This window comes from Gambusia affinis, linkage group LG21 (assembly GCF_019740435.1).
Source record: "Gambusia affinis linkage group LG21, SWU_Gaff_1.0, whole genome shotgun sequence".
NCBI classification, from domain to species: domain Eukaryota; kingdom Metazoa; phylum Chordata; class Actinopteri; order Cyprinodontiformes; family Poeciliidae; genus Gambusia; species Gambusia affinis.
The window spans coordinates 10,963,565-10,985,011 of record NC_057888.1 but is presented as its reverse complement, the minus strand read 5'-3'; the positions used below and the strand labels follow the sequence as shown (position 1 = coordinate 10,985,011).

The window sequence follows — 21,447 nt, the reverse complement described above, 5'->3', positions numbered from 1 at the left end:
CAAATGGTACACATTTGGATTTGTCCTACTTCTGAGTAGAAAAAAATCAACTGGAATGCCAGATCTGGCTCTAGAGCTCAAGCCTGAATAAAAGAAAATGGACTAAATTCTGAAATAAAAGCAATTGCACATCTGAAAAGATTGAAGACGTTTTTGGAATAATTTTTGTTTCTCTCATGATGCTTTTAGGAAACCAAAGCATTTACTGACTGGTAAGGCTGCCAAGCTTAAGCTTTGTTTTAGTATGCTTACGGCTGGCTCTGACTATAATATAAATTCTCCAGTTACTTTTAATATATATTTTTTTCCTGAAACTTGTCTGCATCACATTTTATTGAAGTGTTTTGAACGCATCGCTTTTCTTTTCCAACCCCCCTTTTCTTTTCTCTTCATTCCTGTTCTTTTCTTTTTCGACAAAACAGAATAAAACAAAGCAGTAAATCACATTAGTTGTTATGAATCTGACTGCTGCAAGTTGTGCTAGCAGCAGGTGAGCGCTGGTGTACCCAGGATGCAGAGCCATGCTCGCTGCTCTGTAGCTCAGCAGCCAGAGTGCGAGCAGAAAACAACAACAGGCTACTCTTCAAGGAAGGCAGCTGCATGGATAGCGACAACAACGACGAGCGGGACCTCATGTATGCCGTCATATTTACTTAAAACAAAATGCATTTTATATTCATAATGCAAGGAACTCGGTGTTCTCCGTGAGCTGTACTGATTTCAATCCGTTACTTTGAGGGGAAAGTGTTTGTAAAGTAGCTGGCTAGCAGGCTAGCTCCCCGCGTCTTCTCTATGGTTGAGTATCTTCCGGCAGCAGCGGCGGCAGCAGCGGTGCCATGAACAGCGGACTTCCACCTTCCGCTGCTCCGCTCGGGGGTGCCGGGATACCCAGTGTCAAGGTGAAGTTTTGCCGATACTACGCAAAAGACAAAACCTGCTTTTACGGAGATGAGTGCCAGTTCCTGCACGAGGATCCCTCCATGGGAAGCATGTCGCTGCACGGAGGTGGCGGCAGCCCCGTCCCGCTGCCCATGGCCGGAGGTGGCGGGACGCCAGCGGGGTATTCCCTCGGTGGTACGGCGACGGTCTGCCCAGGCGGTGGAGGGACCGGAGTGTCCAAGAAAAGCGAAGCACTAGGGCCTTCGGGCACAGCTTTGGAGGGGCAGCTGCTAACCAGTGAGTAAACTAAGCAAAGCAACACACGGGTGGGCTGATTGAGCCAGACTTTTCCAAAGGGCCTTCCGGGTCTGTGTTCAAATTTAGTCCGAGGATTCAGTTGGGCCTTTTTACTTCACAACAGCGTGCTTGACATTTAACTTGCACATATAAACCCTTTACTATGCACATAGCTGCTTCTGTATTGTTTGGCTATGTTGTGAAAAGTTCTGACTTCATGCTTTGATCGCTGGCTCCGTTATTACAGGCTTTAGAAAAGGTATACTTCTGGAGCTCAGAGTGAGGCCTGTTGTTTTTGTATGACAGCTGGGTGGGCTAGTTAGCATTAGCTAAGCTAGTTGCTTTGATTGTTTTTCAAACTTTTTTTCACTTCTGGCTTCGGTTCCAATGTGTAAATAAATGTTAGTACTTGCGATATTAGTTATTATTCGGGTTTTTTTAAAGTTATGCGCATTTATAGATTATAGAACACTGCCCTACGTTTGCCATCATTAGCATGGCAGTGCTAGCTGTCATTGTTTTTGCTCTTTGGTGGCCCCTTTTCTCGGGGTAAACACTGTAATTAACGCTTATTTAAACGTTTCGGTGTGCAGTAGTTACTGTGTAGGTCGGCTTACACTTAAGGACACGGAAATCAGTAACCCCCAGTAATAAAAACTTTTTAGACATCTTCTGCATATCGCCTTGTGGCTGTCTCCGAAAGAGTCTGCAGTGTTTACATGCTTTATAATCAGCCCTGTAATTGGGTAATTACACATTCTCATAGTAATCTCTGTTGGGACCTCTGCGCAGAAGTAACCACATGTTACATTAATCTGGTTTCAGTCAGTATTGACTCTATTTTATGTTTTGTCATCCACAGTCCCAGGGATGGAGGGTCCTGCCCTTAGCGACGCCAATCTCACCAACTCTTATTTCAGCAGCAGCTTCATTGGTGTCAATGGGTTTGGAAGCCCTGCAGAGTCGAAATATACAATGATGCAGGTACAAGATATATGTCAGTATATCAATAAAACAACATATTGACACACCCATCTTTAAAAAATTCAACTGAAGGTGTTTAAGATACCAAAGGCTCTTGATGTTTTTTGTTGGGGTTATTTTGTTTATGGAGCTGTTACTAGAGGGGACTAAACCATTTATAGACACTTCCGGTGTCAGCTGAGGATACCAAAGAGTTAAACTACTTGTGACTCTACTACAACACCTATTATTCTATCCACTAAGTTAGTGTTTTAATAAATTCTAAGATCAGAAATTTTTCCAATTATCATGGATTACTTGGATTTCTTAGTGCATATTAATAAATATGCACTAAGAAAATAATAAAAAAGGCAACAATACAAATATAAACTCTTTTTACCGTTTTCAGATTTTCCTTAATAGAATTTATTTAAGTTTAGAAATCGAGAATCCTGTACCTTTCAAAAGTGTTAATATCCGTGGACCTTTCTCAAACTTTTGCATAAATCAACCACATGCTTCAGGATACCTTACTGTAATTCCTGGCCTATTAAATGAACACACAGTAATGCAGAAGTGTGAAGCAAAGGGAAAACTCATATTGGATTTTGTTTAAAAATGTACAGATTCAAAAGAAAAAATGAGAAGTATGGCATGCAGATATTTGCACCCCGTTTGAGTTTGTTTTCCTGCAGGAATGTGAAAGTCTGCCCTAGATGCAGCTCATTTGCAGCTTATAACAGGTCTTCTTCTGGTATTGCCCTGTTTTATCTCCATCCATCTTCCCATCAAGTCTGACCAGCTTCTCTGCCATTAAATAAAAGCATCCCCTCATGATGACGACATCATTCTTCTACATTAGGGAGGGTGTTTACATGGTTGTGGTTTCCCGAAACACATGCTATTTGGCGTGCAGATAAAAAAAAGTCTCCCTTATTTTTATCTGTCCAGAGCATTGTCTTCCACCTGTTGCTGTGTCTTCCACATTGCTTGTGTCCATCTACAGAATGAACTTCTAGCTTTGTTTCAACTTGTTAAACGACCTTCCACTTTGCCATAAGCAGCAGATTTGTGGCGTGCTCTACTAATTACTCTGTCTGAAGAGTCTTCCATCTGAGCTCTCCTGAGCCACTGTGAGCTCTTGGCTGCTTTTCTGATTAGTGCGGCCATGTCTTTGGTAGTTCTTTGTAGCCTTGTAGGTGTGCCATACTTTGTCTGTTTTCAGATGGGGGATCGAATTGTTTGAGCTGTTGTTTTCTCACCTAACCTCACCTAACAGCTTTTTCCCTAACCTGTCTGCTGTGTTCCTTGGTTTTTGTGATGTTAGCTAATGCTTTCTAAAAATGTCTAAGGCCTTCACAGAACAGTTGTTTTCAGAGATCCAGCTACTCTCAGGTGGAATGTATTTACTATTTGTGTGACTTCTGAAAGCAATTAGTTTCACTGGGTTTTATTTAGACATAAAAATTGCACATGCATGACATCCTTTTCAGTTTTTTTTAAATATGTAGTATTTATTTGGAAATTGTGGGCATTACATTTTGACTGAATGCACGCTTTACAGTTTTCTTAAAACCTAACCCAAAAAAGTACACTAAAACTACTGAACTACTAGAACAGAGACTAGCATCTTATACAAGTAGAAAGTTGGTTAATAGTAAAAATACCCAGCCTAGTTATGAAAAATCTGATCTTACAGGTGTTATATACTGAGTCCAAGCTTCCCAGAAGAGTGTGAATTTTTCCACCTCTTGTTTGAAAATGGACATCTTCTTCATGACAAAAAAATTGTAAATCACGTCAGTCCAGTCTTCATTTGAAGGGAGGGAGTTAGCCACATTCTGGTAAGTGCTGTCTTACAGGCTACCAATAAAACAAATAGTTTTTCACCTGACTGTTTAGGGTTGAAGGTTTGGAATCTAAGGTTTTGAATATAAATGAAATATTTAATTTATTTTTTCCCCTCTAATACCTCATGTCCGTCAGTCCAGAACTGGAGGATCAGTGGGCAAGACCAAACATTTGGAAGTATTTAGCATTTTTTTCTTTTGCCTCAAAATCTCCAACACAACAAGTTTCTGTGTAGAAACTTACATTGCAGAGGACATCTGAAAAATCTCAGCAAACTTTCCATCCAGAAGGGGTACATTTCCTCTGGTGCGTCATTGTGTTTTCAGGTTTCCAGTTCCATTTTGAAATTGCCCTCTGTTTCCCATTTGTCCTTTGTAGACAGTGCATTTTCCGCTTCAGATCTTTTAAGGTCTGTGTATTTCAGAAATGTATCTAATATATAAAGTTGATTTATATGGCAAACCTCCAGAACACCTGACACAGCTCCCTCTTTATCGTTCTGCATGTTTACTTTCCAAGAATATATAGAAATTCCTAATTTCTTGGTATCGTTTCAGACAAATACAAGACTTATGGTTTGACTACCTCTAACCTTTGGACTCTTTAATTGGTGCATTATATTCTATCCTGTCAAATCTGACTTTATTTTATTGGGGTTGTTGTTTAGGTTTCCAATATTTGGAATGTATTTATTCATTTTTTTAATATATTTTTTTAAATGTATTTTTAAATTCCTCAATTAATCAGCATGTTGTGCAAATCTTGAGTCTAACAGTCAACTAGTTTAAGCAAGTTTACATTGAAGATGTATTTTTTTTATTTCCTTGGCATAAGAATCTAAAACATTATGCTCTTACAGTCAAAGTGCCCAACCCAGAACATCCTCACTTTTCAGTTTCAATTAAAAAAATAAAAATTAATTGTAATTTTCCTTCTGCGTTACAATTTGTGGTGATCCATCACAAAAAATCCCAACCAAATGTGAAGGTTGAGATCATGAAATGAGTAAGTGTAAAAAATCTTTAATGGGTATTATGCTTTTGAAAGGCAAAACATAACATTGAACTAAGGTTATAAAAAAGCTTACTAAAAGCAGACGCACCCTTATGATTCCTATGGCAATTATGTTGCAGTTAGTTGCTTTTAGGTGTGTCTTAACTAAAGGACTAATGAGATCAAGGAGGCTCCTTCAGCAAATAATTGATGCACTCTCTAAATCTAGAAAGACATACATTTTTTCCCAGGTCAGTTGAAGTTAATAATTTTGCTTTGGGGAACACAGAAAATTTTTTTCTTGGTATGGTTGAAGTCGGATACTAGTAAGAGAGGTTGCCATAAAGAAAACACAACATCTGCATCTTGCATTCTACTCAGCTGGTATGTTGAATCTAAAAAAAAAAAAAAATCAAAGTAATATGTGTATATAAAAAAAGAAAGAGTGATGTTTGTTTTTAAAAATGGTTGCCAAGAAAAAATTTCACTTCCCTCTTTAAAAAATAAAAAAATGTCTCACCAGACCACAAGACTTTCCAGATGATATCACTTGGTGATATTTAATATCAAACCAATGAAGTAATTGGGTCAAAATTCCTCTTCAACAATTGCACAGAAATATTTTTTTAACTTTTAATGTTCTTGTCAGCTCCTGGTTTTAGAATAGAAATTGAAATGAAACGTTAAAAAATTTGTGGCTGAGTAGAACAACCTAAAAAATGTACAAAAAATATATTTGTGCATGTAAACAAAAACATCTTTCACTTCAGTTGAACTTTTGTACAAATTCAGTTTAATAGCCGTTATGTCATTGACAGAAAGAGGTTTTTGTTTCATTTACTTCATTTTAAGGCTTTGCTAGAAACACCTAATGTTTTAGTTTAACCTTAGAAAAGTATGAAAGCATATGTCCATATTTTTTCCATGACGGTGTAATAAAATACCTTAACTATAGATTGTTACTATAACAAACGCATATGAAGCAGGTTTACCTCTATTCTAAAAAGGTTTGTTACATTTGTATGTTACAACAGAAATATTGCTTTACACAGAGTTACAAATAAATGGTTTGCATGTTTTATAGGTGAGTTTTGAACATTAATTGAAGCTGGTTTGTATTTAGGATTCACGATGCTCATAAATGTGGGTTGTACAAATATTTTTTGTTGTCGTGACAATTGTTTTTTTGTTTTTAGCGAATGACTACCAGCAGCAGCTCTCCCAGTCTTCTCAATGATGGTGCCAAGAATTTCAGCCACAGCACTCATGGTAAGGCTCCCTCACAAAGTTCCTGCAAAGTATGGAAATATGTGGAATTTACTTTTGTCATTTTTAGGTATGGAGAAACTTACATGACTTTATAAGTTTATACTTTTCGACCAATTGTGTGTAAGAGTTTTAAGAAGATAACGAAAACATGAAAATGATAAAACCAGTTTGAGATTTTGGTATTGTAATTGATGCCTCTGTCATGTCAAAATGAGCTCTAGAGCACATCGTCTTTAGGGAAAACTTGAGGTTTTTATATCTGAATATAAAGGAAATATTTGGTTATCCTGTCAAGATGGCTTAACATAAAGTAAACATAAACCAGCAAGTTCTCTCATTATGCCTTCAAAATGTGATGAAAATAAATTTCTCTGAATAACTGATAATGGTCATAATGATGTAATCTTTTGCTTCATCTTCTATATCCAGCTTGCAGTTTAACAGTTTAGCTTTGTCTTTTTTTGTTGAGTTCCTGACCGAAAATTGCCAATAATGAGCCTTTATGGGTATCTTGGATGTCTGTGCCTTTGGCCATGATAGCCGGTCTAAAACGTACAGGCTCCCTGAACAGACTAGATAGAATTTATCTTGAGAGGATTGAAAGCGCCTCTGCTCAGCTTGTAATTCTTGATCCCTGACAGATCCAGTAAACTCCTCGACTTCGTCACTGTTCAGTGATTTTGGTGCTCTTAGCATTTCCCAGAGGAGAAAGGTGAGAAAACGAAGCTGTGCTTTTATATGAAGCGGTTCTTGGAGCCAGAGCCTCACATCGTCGCTATTTTTGTTCATGTAATTTTTCTATATCTGACTCATGCCAATAGGCTCCTAACCCCGCTGCGAGTGAGTTCATCCCTAAGGGCGCTCCGCGAATGGCTGCCATGACGCAGTCTGCAGTTCAGCCCTTCCCTTCTCCGCTCTTTGCTCATCCTGGTCTCGGTGGCTCCACAGCTGCTTTGGCGCCAGGTACTGGCGAGGGTATATTTTTCTTAAATACCATATAGGATGTGCTCAGGTGTAATTTTCTTATTTGACCTGCATGCTAACTTCCTTAAACTGTGACTATTCTACTTGCTTTGGCCAGTATTTCATAAGCATTGTATTTGTTTTTTAGGTATGTCTCTGTCTGCTGGGTCATCTCCTCTGCACTCCCCAAAGATCACACCTCACACCTCACCTGCCCCTCGTCGACGGAGTCACACCCCGAACCCCGCCAACTACATGGTGCCCACCACTGCGGCCGACCAGGGCGCCCACATCATTCAGAAAGAGACCGTAGGGGGGACAACGTACTTCTACACAGATAACACCCCAGTGCCAATGGCAGGGATGGTACGAAAAGCACAACGCACGCTGAAATACAATGGAAGTTTAAAGCAATCTCAAAAACGCAACATCATACATTAAAAGTATCAAACTCTCTTTTTCTGACACTTTGTTTCATTTTGCTATTCAGATTATGGTAAATTTGCATCTATAGTTATGGTCTACTAGGTTTTAAAGCCTTTCACATCGCCTTAGAGGTCCATATTGGAAAAACCCCCCAACAAAGTTTGAATCATCTGCATGGTTTTCATTTCTTGATAAATGGGAAGCTGGTCTGTTTGGTTTCTTGCAGGTGTTTCCTACCTTCCATATCTACCCCCCCACGGCCCCTCATGTGGCTTACATGCAGCCAAAAGCCAATGCCCCGTCCTTCTTCATGGCTGATGAGCTGCGACAGGTATCGATTGCTAAATTGTCCTCCTCACAGTTTCACCAAGCAGCATCTGTCTTCTGTTTTGTGTTGGAGATCTTTGGTGAAAATCCCCGTTTTGTTTCAACAATCAGGAGCTGATTCACAGGCACCTGATAACCATGGCCCAAATCGACCACTCAGAGAACCCAGGTAGACTGTCTCTTTGCTGGTGGTTGCTAAAACATGATGAATCACAGTTTTTTTCCCCCTATTCTAAAATATGCAATCAACGATTCAAAGGATTCAAATATGATTGTTCTTCAATATTTTATTTCTAATTGCTGCACCTTTAAAAAGTATTTAACCTTTTCACTTTTGTTGTGTTTTGACCACAAATCTTGATGTGTTTTTCTTTTTGCACTTTATTTTCTTTATTGTGCTTTTTGCTACACCAAGAAGTGTATATTCAAGCTAAAAGGAAAAGGCACATTTATAGATTTCTGAAATGATTCCTGGTAAAAATCTGAGGATTTGGGCTCAGGGTGCATTCATACCAACCTGGTTTAGTACACTTTAATTAAAAAAGCTTGATGTCTGATGTGGACCAAGTGGCAAACTCTGGTCTACCTAAAAACCTAGGTCTTGGTTCAGTTGTGGTTCCAATTCATTTGTAAATGCCAAGTGGGATGGAGACCGATCCAAAAGCAGGAAATGGACTATGTGAGCAAACCACATCACGAGGACCAAGGAACACAGCATGGAGATGAAGGACATAATTCAGGGGAGGTTTATAGCATGGTCAGAGTATAAAAAAATAAACTAAGCTTCAGACTTCTCAAAGAACTTGTTAAAGTCATCTTTAATAAATCTGAAATTAATCTTGAAAACATAACAATACATGACAATCCATCTTGACGAAAAGGTTGAAGGGTGTGATAGAAGGACGACGTCCCTAAACATACAACCTGAGCTTCGATCGAAGGGTAAAACCTTTGATCTGGAACCGGAAAAATCAAAACCATCTAACATTGTCCTTTAACCTTCTTAATAAGAACCACTTTGTACTGATCTAATCACTTACAATCTGGATGAAATACATTAAAGTCTGATTTTAATGTGACAAAACGTGACGTTCAAGAGACTGTTTTTTAGCATTACTGTGTGTCTGTATGTGTGTAATCAGTGTCCTGACTTCTTTTGGTAACTGCTTCCTTTAGATGTACCGTCTGAAGTGGACAGCTACCACAGCCTGTTTCCCCTCGAGCCTCTCCCCCCGCCGAACCGCATGCAGAAAACCAGCAACTTCAGCTACATCACCTCCTGCTACAAGGCGGTCAACAGCAAGGATGACCTGCCATACTGCCTGAGGAGGATACAAGGTGATAAATGTGTAAACCTTACCCAGAATGTGAAGCACTGACAGAATGTTTGCAAAAATCTTTTTTTGTTTTTTAAATACGAGTAACTCATGATAATCTTTTCATAAAGTGCCCCCCATAGATCAAGCATGAAGCTATAAGCAATAAACTGCTGGAGTTTCTTCTCTTTCTTTACAATAACAAACTCTCTTCATGTAGGTGTGCCGTCACACATTTGTTAACACATGTTAAAGGTTTTGTTCTTTTTTTTCTTTTTCAATCGACCAGGTTTCCGCCTTGTTAATACAAAGTGTATGATGCTGGTAGACATGTGGAAGAAGATTCAGCACTCGAACACGGTGACACTTAGAGAGGTCTTCACCACAAAGGCCTTTGGAGACCACTGTGAGTGTGTACTATTATTAGTTTACAGTACACATCCTGTATGTTTACCTTTTCTATAAAAGTTTTTATGAACGTGTTTCAGGCTGATGTTGATTGTGGTCATAAATGTGGAGCTCTGTTGTAAAATTCAGCGGTTGTGTGTTTTCAGGTCAGCTGAAGCACTTTATTTATCTAGTTCTGTTGTTATTATTAGCTTCTTACTTTTGTGCTCCCCACTTTTTTTTTGTCTCCCCAGCATTGGTCTTCTCATACGACTTCCATGCAGGTGCAGAAACGATGTTCAGCAGGCATTTTAATGACCCAGCGGCAGACTCATACTTCACAAAGAGGAAGTGGGGTGGGTTTCTTTTTTTTTTTCTTTTTTTTTTCTCTTTGCGCTGAAATAGAACTGGCTACACCTCAGGCACCACTCATCATCGCTCAGTTTCACACATTCAACTTTTGTTTACTTGTTTGATAATGAGGTCATTGCCACACATCTATTTAGATTCGTTTTTTGTTGGAGGTGTTGCATCCAGACCAGCTCCTATCACACATGTATGTAATGTTTTACAAATTATATGTACTGAATCACAGGAAATGTGGTCTAATTTGAGTCTTAAAGGAACAGTTTATATGTGAAGTTTTTATCTCTGGTGGACAGATGTCTTAGATCTCATTTAGATTGTGAAAAGGTAGTGTTTGAATAATAAGTTAAGATTTTTGCCCTCTTATCCCAAAAAAAACCCCAGTTAACTATGAAGATGTTAACTCAGCTAAAGAACGGCCGTGCAACTCTGCATGGTTGATTGAGGCTCCTGATTGCATTATGCACTGCCACTATTTTCTCTGAGACGATTTTGGAATGACAGCTTGATGCAGCTGACAGTAAAAATGCAAGACAGCAATGCTGTTCAGTGTGGCTGTTGTTACTGAATGAAGGACAGGTTGGCTATTCTCAGACCTGGTGAGGTGTTTGAAATTAAAGTCAGACGTACCAGAAGTTACATGAGACGCTCCAGAAAGTAGCGGCTAGTAGTCGTAAAAGTACGTACGAACGTAAAAGTAGCGTGTTGGCTTTTACGTTCATGTTCTTGAGATGTCAGAAGATTACAGAAAGCCTGGGGTATTACATCAAAATAACATTGTTGCATGCTTTTAAAGATCTAATTATGTTTGTCTTGACTCGGAAGTGGTGGTTGGTAAGGTGAAGGTCTACTTACTGTAAAGGCAATAAATAGGAACTGTGATCTTATGCTAATTTAGGATGCTTTGTAATATTAGTTGAAGCATGTTTTCCCTGCACAACTTGGCAACACTGATTTCTGTTGCACACAGTGTGACGTCTCTTCTGGTCCTAATATTTAAATTATTAGAGATGCAACATATCTCAAATTGTACACGTCATTGCTATATTAACTGATCAGATGGATTACTTTCTAGTAATAATGTGATTATTTTCTAGTGCCACAGATGCACATTGTAATAATAATTTTGGTCTCTTGGAACATTTCCACTGCTCTCGATGTCCACAGTTTATTCGTAATCTGTCACGACAGAAAGATTAACACAGGCTTCATTATAGTTATAATAAATTAGTGTAATAATCTTAACACAAAAGAAAATCTGAGCTTTGTTTCTCATATATTTGGTTGCATATCACTTTTATTTATTGACTGTGTGAGATGGCACATTTTTGTGTTTGAGGTGTACCAAAAAAACCCCAAAAAAAACAAACAAGCAAAATAAGAACTCAGTGAATATATAATTGAAGATCGCAACGTCACCTTAATTTTGCGTAGTTGTTTCATTCTGAGAAAATCATTAAAAATGTTGCGGTCTAAAGAACTGCTAGTCATCCACAACCCTGAGACATTTCTTCACATTTCTAGTTACTCGTTGTAGCCAACGCTTCTCTCCACCACAGGTAAGAGAGCTGTTACTGATAATATTGCCACTGAACTTTGTCATAAAACCCAAACAATCTCTTTTGAGAGAGTTTTTGTTGTTCCAGTTTAACAGTTGGCTGCCAAGTTTCTTTTAACTTGTGAATCTGGAGGAAACTGTGGCTGAAAGTGATCCCAGGCACGCACTGTTGATCAGACTGCCTACAGCAGGAATGACCGATGGGAGGAAGCAAAACCACGCTCACATAGATCTAGTCCGCAGCAAAAACTGATAAGAAACCTCTCTGCGCAGACTGTAGGGAACAAACACAATGAGAAAATGTTAAAAATAACTCCCAGCATGAAGTGTAAAACTGCCCAACTCCTTTTCAGCCTTATGCATCACACTGTGATATTTCTTACAGTTCACACCCTTTCGCTTCCTCAGCTGCTGCCATTGCACACAGCTGCTAACTAGATTTGAAAGAAAAACTTTCCATTGATAGGAAACAAAATAAATTAAAATTAAATAAATCTTAATCTTCTGTTAAATATGTCTACCTTTGTTTACACTTGGCTAAACTGGTAGCTATTTGCAAGTAATAGTTTAGATGAAGTTTTTCCCCCTAAGATGAACCATTATTTTCATTTCAATTTGATCAAAATGTTTTTCTAACGTCACTGATATTGCAACTGCCAGACAGATCTGTTGAGGATTACAGAGGAAGCTGACAGTTTGAGGTTTAGTTCATCAGAAATGTCTCCCTCAAAGTCCTGTTTCTGTGTGATAAAGCTGTGTTTCTTTTTTTTTTTGTTTTGTTTTGTTTTTTTAAACTTGCGCAGGGCAACACGAACCTCCGCCGCCGCGGCAGCATGCAGGCCTTCTGCCGGAGTCGCTGATCTGGGCCTACATCGTCCAGCTAAGCTCGGCCTTGCGGACCATCCACACGGCTGGTCTTGCCTGTCGGGTCATGGACCCCAGCAAGATACTCATCACTGGTAAAACCAGGTATAGGATGGTTTTAGTCCACATCAAATGTCCGCTTCTGTTATTATTAAAGCCCGGTTCTGCTATTATTAAAGCCCGGTTCTGCTCATCTTAAATGGCTTTTAACCCAGCCACACCAGTTATTTAAAGTCAGGCTTCCTGTAAAGTAATATGCTAAACAGAGATGCTTACTTTTGACTTCCTTTTTTATACCAACGAGTCGTGTCAATCTCTCGACACAAGACACGCAGGCAAACTAATGAAGGTCTCTTATCTGAAGGCTACGGGTGAACTGTGTTGGGGTGTTTGATGTCTTAACGTTTGACAACAGTCAGACCAATCATCTTGCCCTGATGCCGCAGTACCAGGTACTTATGCAATAACCGGGTTTACCCCGCGATATACCCAACATCCGGATTTTGAGTTACAGAATTTAAATGTCACACTATACCAACATTAATGTATTTGTGTGTCTTTGCCATGCAGCAAGCAGATCTAGTTTCTCTGGGGAAGGTGGTGCTGGCTTTGGCCTGTAATTCGCTGGCTGGAATCCAGAGGGAGAACCTGCAGAAGGCCATGGAGCTGGTTTCTATAAACTACTCTTCAGACCTCAAGAACCTTATTCTGTAAGAGGGTGTACATGAATACAGTATGTCACACTTTTAGAGATGCTTCCAAACAATTACCACTGCAGGAAAAAAAACAAGCATAGAAGTCAGTTGGAATAAAAAGAAAAAGATTTCTAAGAAGCGATGTTTTTGTGCAGTTTTCATGTTTAGGTTCCCAGAAGAACCCATGACTGAAAGCAGAGAGTCTCGCATTTAAAAAGGCTCAGGAAATGGAAACCTTTGTCATACTTTCATAAATGAACCACAGTCTTCTATTGACCATTGAATCTAAAGCAAAGTAAAAGTCTTTAATCAGGATAGAAGCTTTTTAGCTTCTATCCTAGAAGCCATAAAAATAAAATAATTGGAGTTCGGCTGGGGAATCACTTTCTAACAAGAAACTACCCTAAACACAGGCCTGGAGCTTCTACGGAAAACTTTAGATCAAAGGATAAGAACGTCTCAGTCAAAGTCCTGACTTCACTACAACTGAGAATCTGTTACAAAACAGAAATTGATGTAACAAATGCTTTTCGTAATATCCTCGTCAGATTGGGCCATTTTGGAAAGACGAATTAGCCACAGTTTCAGTCTGAAAACGTTTGGTGGAGACATAACCCAAAACTCTTTGAGCTGCTGCTAAAGCAAATGCCCAGCACAGTTTTCAGATATTTACTTAAGAAAATAACCTTTACAAATCACCTAGTTTTGAAAAAGAAATGTCTGGTCTTCTTCTCAAGCTATAACTTTAAGGATAAAACAAAGCAGGTAAATGATGGCTTACTTAACAGTTTTAGAACTTTTAGTCTGCAACGACTGAATCTGAATAAAATCACAATATGAGGCGGTTATTGTAGAAAGACTACTAGAAATTTATGGCTGTAATGCATAATGCTGTGGGGGTTGTGGAAACCCAAGTGTCACATTCTGTTCTTCTGCATTTTGAAGAGGAGAACAATATGTTCGCATACGTTTTTCCTAATTACAAAGTGCATTAAGGTCAACATTTATTTCCTCTGTCCTTCTGGAATATTAAAACAAATCATAAAAACCCTGTTTGTATTGGACCATTACAGTGAAATACCTCCTAATTTTCATTTTGCCATGTTTTGTTTGAGGTACCAGATGTCTTTAACAGAGCAACAACACATCACACAAATGTGTACAAATAATGTTTGATGTATGTAAATTAAAATATTTAGAGAACAGAGCTAGCCTAATTTTCGAGGTAACATTGTTGACCTGCTTTCCTATAATCACAGGTATCTGCTGACTGATCAGTCTCGGTTGCGCAGCGTCAATGACATTATGCCAATGATTGGAGCACGATTCTACACGCAACTCGATGCATCACAAATGAGAAATGACGTCATCGAGGAGGACCTTGCCAAGGTAACATGGAACTCGGTGAATAGATGATATTCGCTATGCAAGGAAAGAGTTTAATAAGCAAAGAGGGAAGTTGTGTGAATATAAGATGTTGTATAGTTTATCAAAACGTTTTGACGTCTTTGCTAAAAGTTAGTTTCCTCATGTTGGTGTGAATGTGTGAAATAACTGCCCTCAAACTTTTGCATGTTTCTCCCCCTTCATGCCTCAAGTTCCTCTTCCCTTTCTGGACTCTGGTTTAATACATCAACCCAGCTTCTTTGTGTACTCTAACCTCATTTATGCATTTTGGGTTATGGCTTTGCTTTAACCATGTTGCTGTCAGGTTTATTGAACAGATATATAGAGTTTTGCACATTTAAGCGCCCCTCTTTGTGTATGTAATCTGTTGCGGCTACTACAACTGCTGAAACCTGCTTGTAATCTGCTGGTTTCTATAACGGTGGGGAGGGTTTCCTGTTTATCAGCTCAATGTCCTCTCCTATAAAATTAGGTGTGCTGTTTATTTGCCTTGGGAGGGCTTTTGTTAACAAAGGTCTTTGGTGTTGAAAACATCAGAAGTGTATTGTTTTGATGAATGCAACTCTTGTATAGAGGAGATAAGTCGTTTCCTAATTTATTAGCAATTTTCCATTTACATCACAGCAAGATTTTAATTTGCTGTGGCGCGTTAGAGTTTAGTAATCCTCACAGTCTTGGTTAATTGATTCGGTCCAATGAAAAAGGAGCAGAAACATTGTTCAAAGGGAACCCTTCCATGTTTTTAAATATAGAAATGGAAATTTCAGCAAATTAGCAGTAAAGTAAAGTTTTTGCTCATGCAGCTCCCACAGTTTTATTGCTCAGTTCAGCGGAGGTGAAAATTTGGGTGGTTTCTGCCAGAAGGACACTTACGGCCCGTTCACACCAAACACGTTACATGTCTGATGCTTCAAGTTCGAAGTATGTGCACTTTTAGTGTGTTCACACTAAACACGTTTTGAGCGTCAAACGTGTCTGGTTTACATTCAACATCTATGTGGAGCGCGTTGAACGCTCCAACGGTTCAAATCGCGCCATAGATGAAAGCCATAGCTCCTTTGAAAAACCTCTTCATGTGCCACGTATATGTCTTGTGTCTTGGATAAAAACCTTTTGTGATGGAAAAATAAGTTTTTAGTCATGGCAGCAAATACTTTTAGCACATTTAGCTTTCTTTCCACTGAGTTTTCAGAGGTGATACATTTTGTTTAAAACTGCTCTGACATAAAGAAGAATATATATATACCTCCATGGAAGTTGTAGATTGCTTGCGTGCATCAATACCAAAAACTCGCTGAGACTCGCACGCCTCTTTACTTCTGTTCCTTTACAAATTGTATTTTGTGGGGCATTGCAACACTGCTGTTGTGTCACCCTTGAAGCTGTGGTTGGGATTGTATCTGTTTTTAAGGTTTTTTTTTTTTAAAGAAACTTTTAAAAACCAAGCAACATGAAAGGTTGCGTAATTCTCAGAACTTATTGGCTAGTTGGGACCATTGATCTAATATCTGTATTTTCCTGTATTCTTTTTAGTTTCTCATCTGTTAATTGCAATACACCGGCTATGCAAATTATGTCATGAAGTTTTCAGGCAACTTATTCTTGACAATAATAATGATTTATTGCACATGTGCTTCGCAAAACTACTCATAACCACTAAATATTTTAGCTCTTTATGACTTTATAACAAAAAAAGAAAACAACTATTTTCTTAATGTGATACCACACCACAAAGTAGAGTGTAATTGTAAAGTGAAAAAGTACAAAAGTCTTGTACTCCACAAAGTGGATTTTTAGATAAAAAAAAAAAAAAAAAAAGTAACCAGAGGAAATTTAACCTTTTGAACTAGATTTGAACACATCGGTGCTTCTCACCCTACATCCACACCATGGTCATGGTGAAACATGGTGGTGTCAGCATCTTGTTTGCATCTTTAACAAACGGCATTCTCAGTCTTAACCTTCGATTTTAAAACAGCTTATGAAGGCTCGGATCTGCACCGATGGAAACTCAAGCTGAGCATTGGGGAAAAACACGGTTTTCATTCTGCATAATTAACCTGCATCAAAACTACTCTGTCATTCGGTTTGGTTTTTTTCTGGGTTTTGAAATGAGGCTGCGTGGACTATTAAGTGTGTTGCGGTGACTTCTACTCTGTTTATAGTAAAAGGGAAGTATCTTGTTGAGGCTGTACACCTTGTTTGGACAGAAAGTCGAACGATCTGACTTTCAGTTTCTGGGAACATTTGAGTTTTTTAGGACCTTTACTTGCTGCCTTCATAAAGACCACAAATATTTATTCATACGTTGATCTCTCTCCGTGCGGTTATTCCTCACTTGGTGCTCCAGCATTCCTCACTGTGCAACCACAAGTAAAAGTATAATTTGTTTTTAATGGCATACATTTAAATTTATTTAACCAGAAGACAAATCTAATTAGTTCACTGGAGTTCTCCATTTTCATTAACAACCTTTTTGTTTAATAATTTTCAAGGATTTCGTTCATGTTAAAACTTGACATTCAATAATTGTCAGTAACGCTGTCGACTAATGGAGAACGTCTGGTTTTGGTTTTCAGGAGGTGCAAAATGGCCGCCTTTTCCGCCTGCTTGCCAAACTGGGAACCATCAACGAGCGGCCAGAGTGAGGATCATGACCTCTTTCTGGATGAGGTTGAACCTCTTGGTGTCTATTTTTTTTCTGCTCCGTAATCTTGTGCTGTGTAATCAGGTTTCAGAAAGACCCGGCGTGGTCGGAGACCGGCGACCGCTACCTGCTGAAGCTTTTCCGGGATCATCTGTTCCACCAGGTGACGGAGGCGGGGACGCCGTGGATTGACCTCAGCCACATTGTCTCCTGCCTCAACAAAGTCAGTGTAAACTTCTCCTTTGTAATTCAGCAGCTGAATATGTCGCCATTTGTGGTATTAATTCAACGGTGGTTAAGTGTGTCTCTAACTTACCAATCAATCTCATGATCTTATTACTGGCCGATAATGAAAGTGTTACTAAAACAGTTTTAGATATTGAAATCTTTTTTTTTTTTTAAAGGTTTTATTGGCTCTAGTGGCCTTTATCTGATAGTTAATTGACAGGAAAGTGGGTAATGAGAGAAGGGGAAAGACATGCGGCAAAAGTCGCCAGGCCGGGAATCGAACCCGCGACGGCCGCGTCGAGGACTAAGGCCTCCTTATGTGGGTTGTGCTCAACCCCTGCGCCACCACAGCACATATTGAAATCTGAGGTCAAATAAGTTCTAGATATCAATATTTCTATTTTAAAAATCTAAATAAAATCAAGTCAGATTTCGATTCAGTCACATAAATTAATATTAAACTGGTAGAATGTTTTTTTTTTTTGTTCAGTCCTTTAATCTTGAAATAACGAGGAAAACAGTAGTTATCTCTCCAGAATAAGCTTAAGGTGTTTTCCTTATATGACAAAACAAAATAAGATTTAAGTTCTTGTCTCTAAGATAAAAAATAAAACAAAAAGGCCAAACCAGACTTGAGACTTCTTTTTTCTCAATGGTGAGAAAGAAAGACTTGCTACAATCTTTTTATTTTTCATTTTCCCCTCCAGGGGGTCTTTTTGTGGGCTCTAGTGTCCCTTATTTGAAAGTAGGCTGACATGAAAGGAGGAAGGAGAGGGGGGAAAACATGCGGTAAATGTTGCGGGTCCGGGAATCGAACCCGCAACAGCCACGTCAAGGACTCGGGGCCTCCAAACGTGGGTCGCGCTGTCCCCTACAGCGCCATGGCACGCCCCAAACTAGTTTTGATGTGTCAAGGCGATCTTGACACATCAAAACTAGAACGCTTCACTTTTTGTTTTTTTAAGATGGTGCGATAACATGTCCGGATAGTGTGTAAAAATAAATGTATATTCATGACATTTTGACACTTAGCTTTACAAAATTCTAAAATATGAAATGGAGATTAATCACAAGATCTTGTTGTTCCTCTTATTAAACTATATCTCAGGCTGTTTACACCAATACTTAATGTACTTGACAAAATGACACTTTGTCTGAACATAGAAGTACTCATGGGTTCTCACCGAAGGTTCTGCATGTGTCTGTTCAGTCCCTGAGCACAGATCAGGTGTCTGCTCCTGTCATGCTTGGTGTTACTTAGCGTGCGTGTGTGTGTGTGTGTGTGTGCGTGTGTTTTTGTGTGTGTCCAGCTGGACGCGGGTGTTCCTGAGAAGATCAGCTTGGTGTCCCGGGATGAGAAGAGCGTCCTGGTGGTCACCTATTCGGACCTGAAGCGCTGCTTTGACAGCACCTTCCAGGAGCTGCAGGCCGCAGCCGCTGGCTCTCTGTAGCGCCCCCTATCGGGCCCAGACCTGGAGCGCACCATTGCACTACAGCGGAGGACCAGGCTCTCAGACATCAGCACAGTGAAGGCAGCGAGGCGGGGCTTCGTGAACCTCAGTCACATACACTGATTCCTGTCCACCAGGAACCATTTTTGTAAAGCATATATATATTTTTTTTGTGGCTGAAAATTGAAAAACAAACAAAAAAAAGAGGAAAATAAGACTAACATGGAAGCTGTGATGAATGACATTTTTAAAAAAAACAACAAAAAATTTGGGGAACAAAAACCAGAAACATTTTTTTCCTGCTTTTATTGTTTATTTCTACAGCTGGGGATGTTTTTTCTTTTTTTTTGTTTCTTCTTGTGGAGGAGGATGCACTAAGATTTTACTTTTTGTTATTTTTATGAAATCGTGCGTGGCCTCCTGGGTGCACAGAGAGCTAAAGGTCACGGACACAGAAACATCCCTCTCTGCCGGTTGGAGACCACACCCCTTCATTCTGACGCACTCGGAGACGGGACGCTTCACTCGAGGCTTTCGGTGCGACGGGTCAGCCCAGCTCAGCCTCGACTGCTGGTTCCCTGTTTGAAAGGACTAACCACTTGGGAAGCTGGGAACGGTTGCGAAACTGGGGGTAAGGGGGGGTGGGAATGGATTTCAGATGTTTTTCTACAGCAGAACGTAAGGCTCATACTCGTGGGTGGGTGGGCGGACGTAGGTGGGCTCGGGACCAGTATCTGAGGAAGACGTGTCTTCTCCTGAGGCTCAAATGTTACATATGCAGCAGCCACCTTGTGGTTATCGGACTCTGCTGTGGTCGTTTCAGGTCAGCGAGCCACAGCTGCCTCTTCGTGGAATGTCCTTAATTTGTCCCCCTCCTTTGGTCTCCTCACCCCCCAGTGTCCCCGATCTCTGTCTTTATCTTCCTTATTTTTGTGCTATAATCCCAAACTTCACTCGGCCCTTGCCTGGGGGGGTGGGGTGGGGGTGTCTACCTTTTGGAAGAAAATTGATACTTTGCGACTTTTTAACCAGCTGCTTTTTCTCTCTGCTCAGCTGTTGTGCAAGATTGCACAGGAGGCCAATCAGGTTTCGCCTCACTGTTGCTCTTTAATACTCTGTGGACCAATTCCAGCTGAGGTTTTAGGTGGAAGGAGGCGAAGGAGGACGGGGTTGTGGGTGGGAACACCGACTTTTAGTTTTATTTGACTTTTTTAGGATCATGAGATACGAACAGGCTGGAGATGCAGCTTTCGCACTCGGATTTTCTCTCAGGATGACAAGCGGCCGGAGCCCCCTCCCTCCCTCCCGGCCCCGATGATTGAATGTCTTTGGCTGTCATTGGGCGGGTCGTCTTCAGATGGAGGTTTTAGGTTGTTAAAAGTTTTGTCGATTGTCGGGATCATGCTGTCAGGCGGTTCATGTTGCCCCAAAGTGCAGATCTGTTTTCATTTTACTTTAATTGGGAGGTGAAAAAAACGCTGAAGTCTCATTTAAGACCAATGATTTGATTTTTACACCGTTGTCTTATTACATGAAAGTCAACGAACAGAAATTACGCTACCAAATCATCTATTGTTGTTGTTTTCTCTAAATATTAAGGAAAATATGAAACGATCTGTTCTTGGGGGCAACAAATGCGCAGGGAGCTGTGTTGGATCATGAACTACTTCCTCTGATTTAGTGAAATCAATGAACGGAAAAGAATAAAACAAATTTGGTGAATGTGGTGCTTTAGAAATCCCTCACACATGCTTACAAATACACCCAAATACCTTTGGACTCAGCCAACATGATGTCGGTGTTTAATCACTTTACTCCCCATTATACCACACTCCATTTACCTTGAGGGTCAACCTCCCATTTCCCCCAGTTCCCCCCACAGCAACACACCTACAGTCACCATCTTAGTATGTTTTATGCCCCTCTTGTGTTCTTGTCTCAAATTTTTTGCAATATTTGTGTGTACAGCAGTATTTTAATAAAGAATACCAAAACTGATGCTGATCGGCGAGCTCTTCTGTTTTTTCTGCTGGTTCCTTTTAGACATTTTGTTGTTACAGCCACCATGTTTAAACCTCTGAGGCCTTCACAGAACACCTGGATTAATACTCATGTTAAAGTAGTTAAAGGTGGACTAATTAATAACTAGCTGTCTTCTAGAGGAAATTGGCCGTAATCGTTTTCAACTCAGATGTAAGGGAGGTCAATGGAAAGGCACGCCGCACTTTTCAGATTTTTCAAAAGAGCTCAATGAGTGTGGTTGTCATGGGATTTAATGTGAATAAGCGCAGTGTGTGACGATGTAAAATGCTGTTTTTATAGAAGGATGAACCAGGTGTAGGAAACAGCATTAAAGGTGTAAAATTACTGTTTTCCAGCTCTGTGAGGTGGAAACTATTTTAAGTGTGGAGGACTTGATGGGTTTTATAATAATAAAAAAAACATTTTTGCATAAAAGGGGCTATTTTAAATGGAAAATAATTTCAGTAATTAAGTAACCTTTTTTGTTTTGCTGAACAGCAACCACGTTATATAGAATAAATATTTTGCAGAAGACAGA

The 21,447-nt window shown here is 39.7% G+C and overlaps 1 protein-coding gene across 1 annotated transcript; it reads left to right on the top strand.

Annotated features, from left to right (window-relative positions):
* Positions 1-462: 462 nt before the first annotated feature.
* On the top strand, positions 463-20,885 carry pan3 (poly(A) specific ribonuclease subunit PAN3). The gene is made up of 18 exons (XM_044104373.1): positions 463-1,176; positions 2,039-2,160; positions 6,180-6,252; positions 6,894-6,964; positions 7,074-7,215; positions 7,364-7,581; positions 7,868-7,972; positions 8,080-8,137; positions 9,145-9,306; positions 9,574-9,690; positions 9,926-10,027; positions 12,399-12,564; positions 12,824-12,911; positions 13,030-13,169; positions 14,414-14,543; positions 17,141-17,205; positions 17,293-17,431; positions 18,747-20,885. Exons 1-18 carry the CDS (start codon positions 837-839, stop codon positions 18,885-18,887), a joined length of 2,379 nt encoding a protein of 792 aa, XP_043960308.1. The 5' UTR covers positions 463-836; the 3' UTR covers positions 18,888-20,885.
* The last annotated feature ends 562 nt before the right edge of the window (positions 20,886-21,447 follow it).

Excerpts from the sequence above, each read along its gene's own strand:
- pan3 (XM_044104373.1), top strand. The coding sequence starts at position 837 with ATGAACAGCGGACTTCCACCTTCCGCTGCTCCGCTCGGGGGTGCCGGG. Across the intron at positions 2,161-6,179 it reads CGAAATATACAATGATGCAG|CGAATGACTACCAGCAGCAG; the intron begins GTACAAGATATA and ends TTTTGTTTTTAG. Across the intron at positions 12,912-13,029 it reads CCCTGATGCCGCAGTACCAG|CAAGCAGATCTAGTTTCTCT; the intron begins GTACTTATGCAA and ends TTTGCCATGCAG.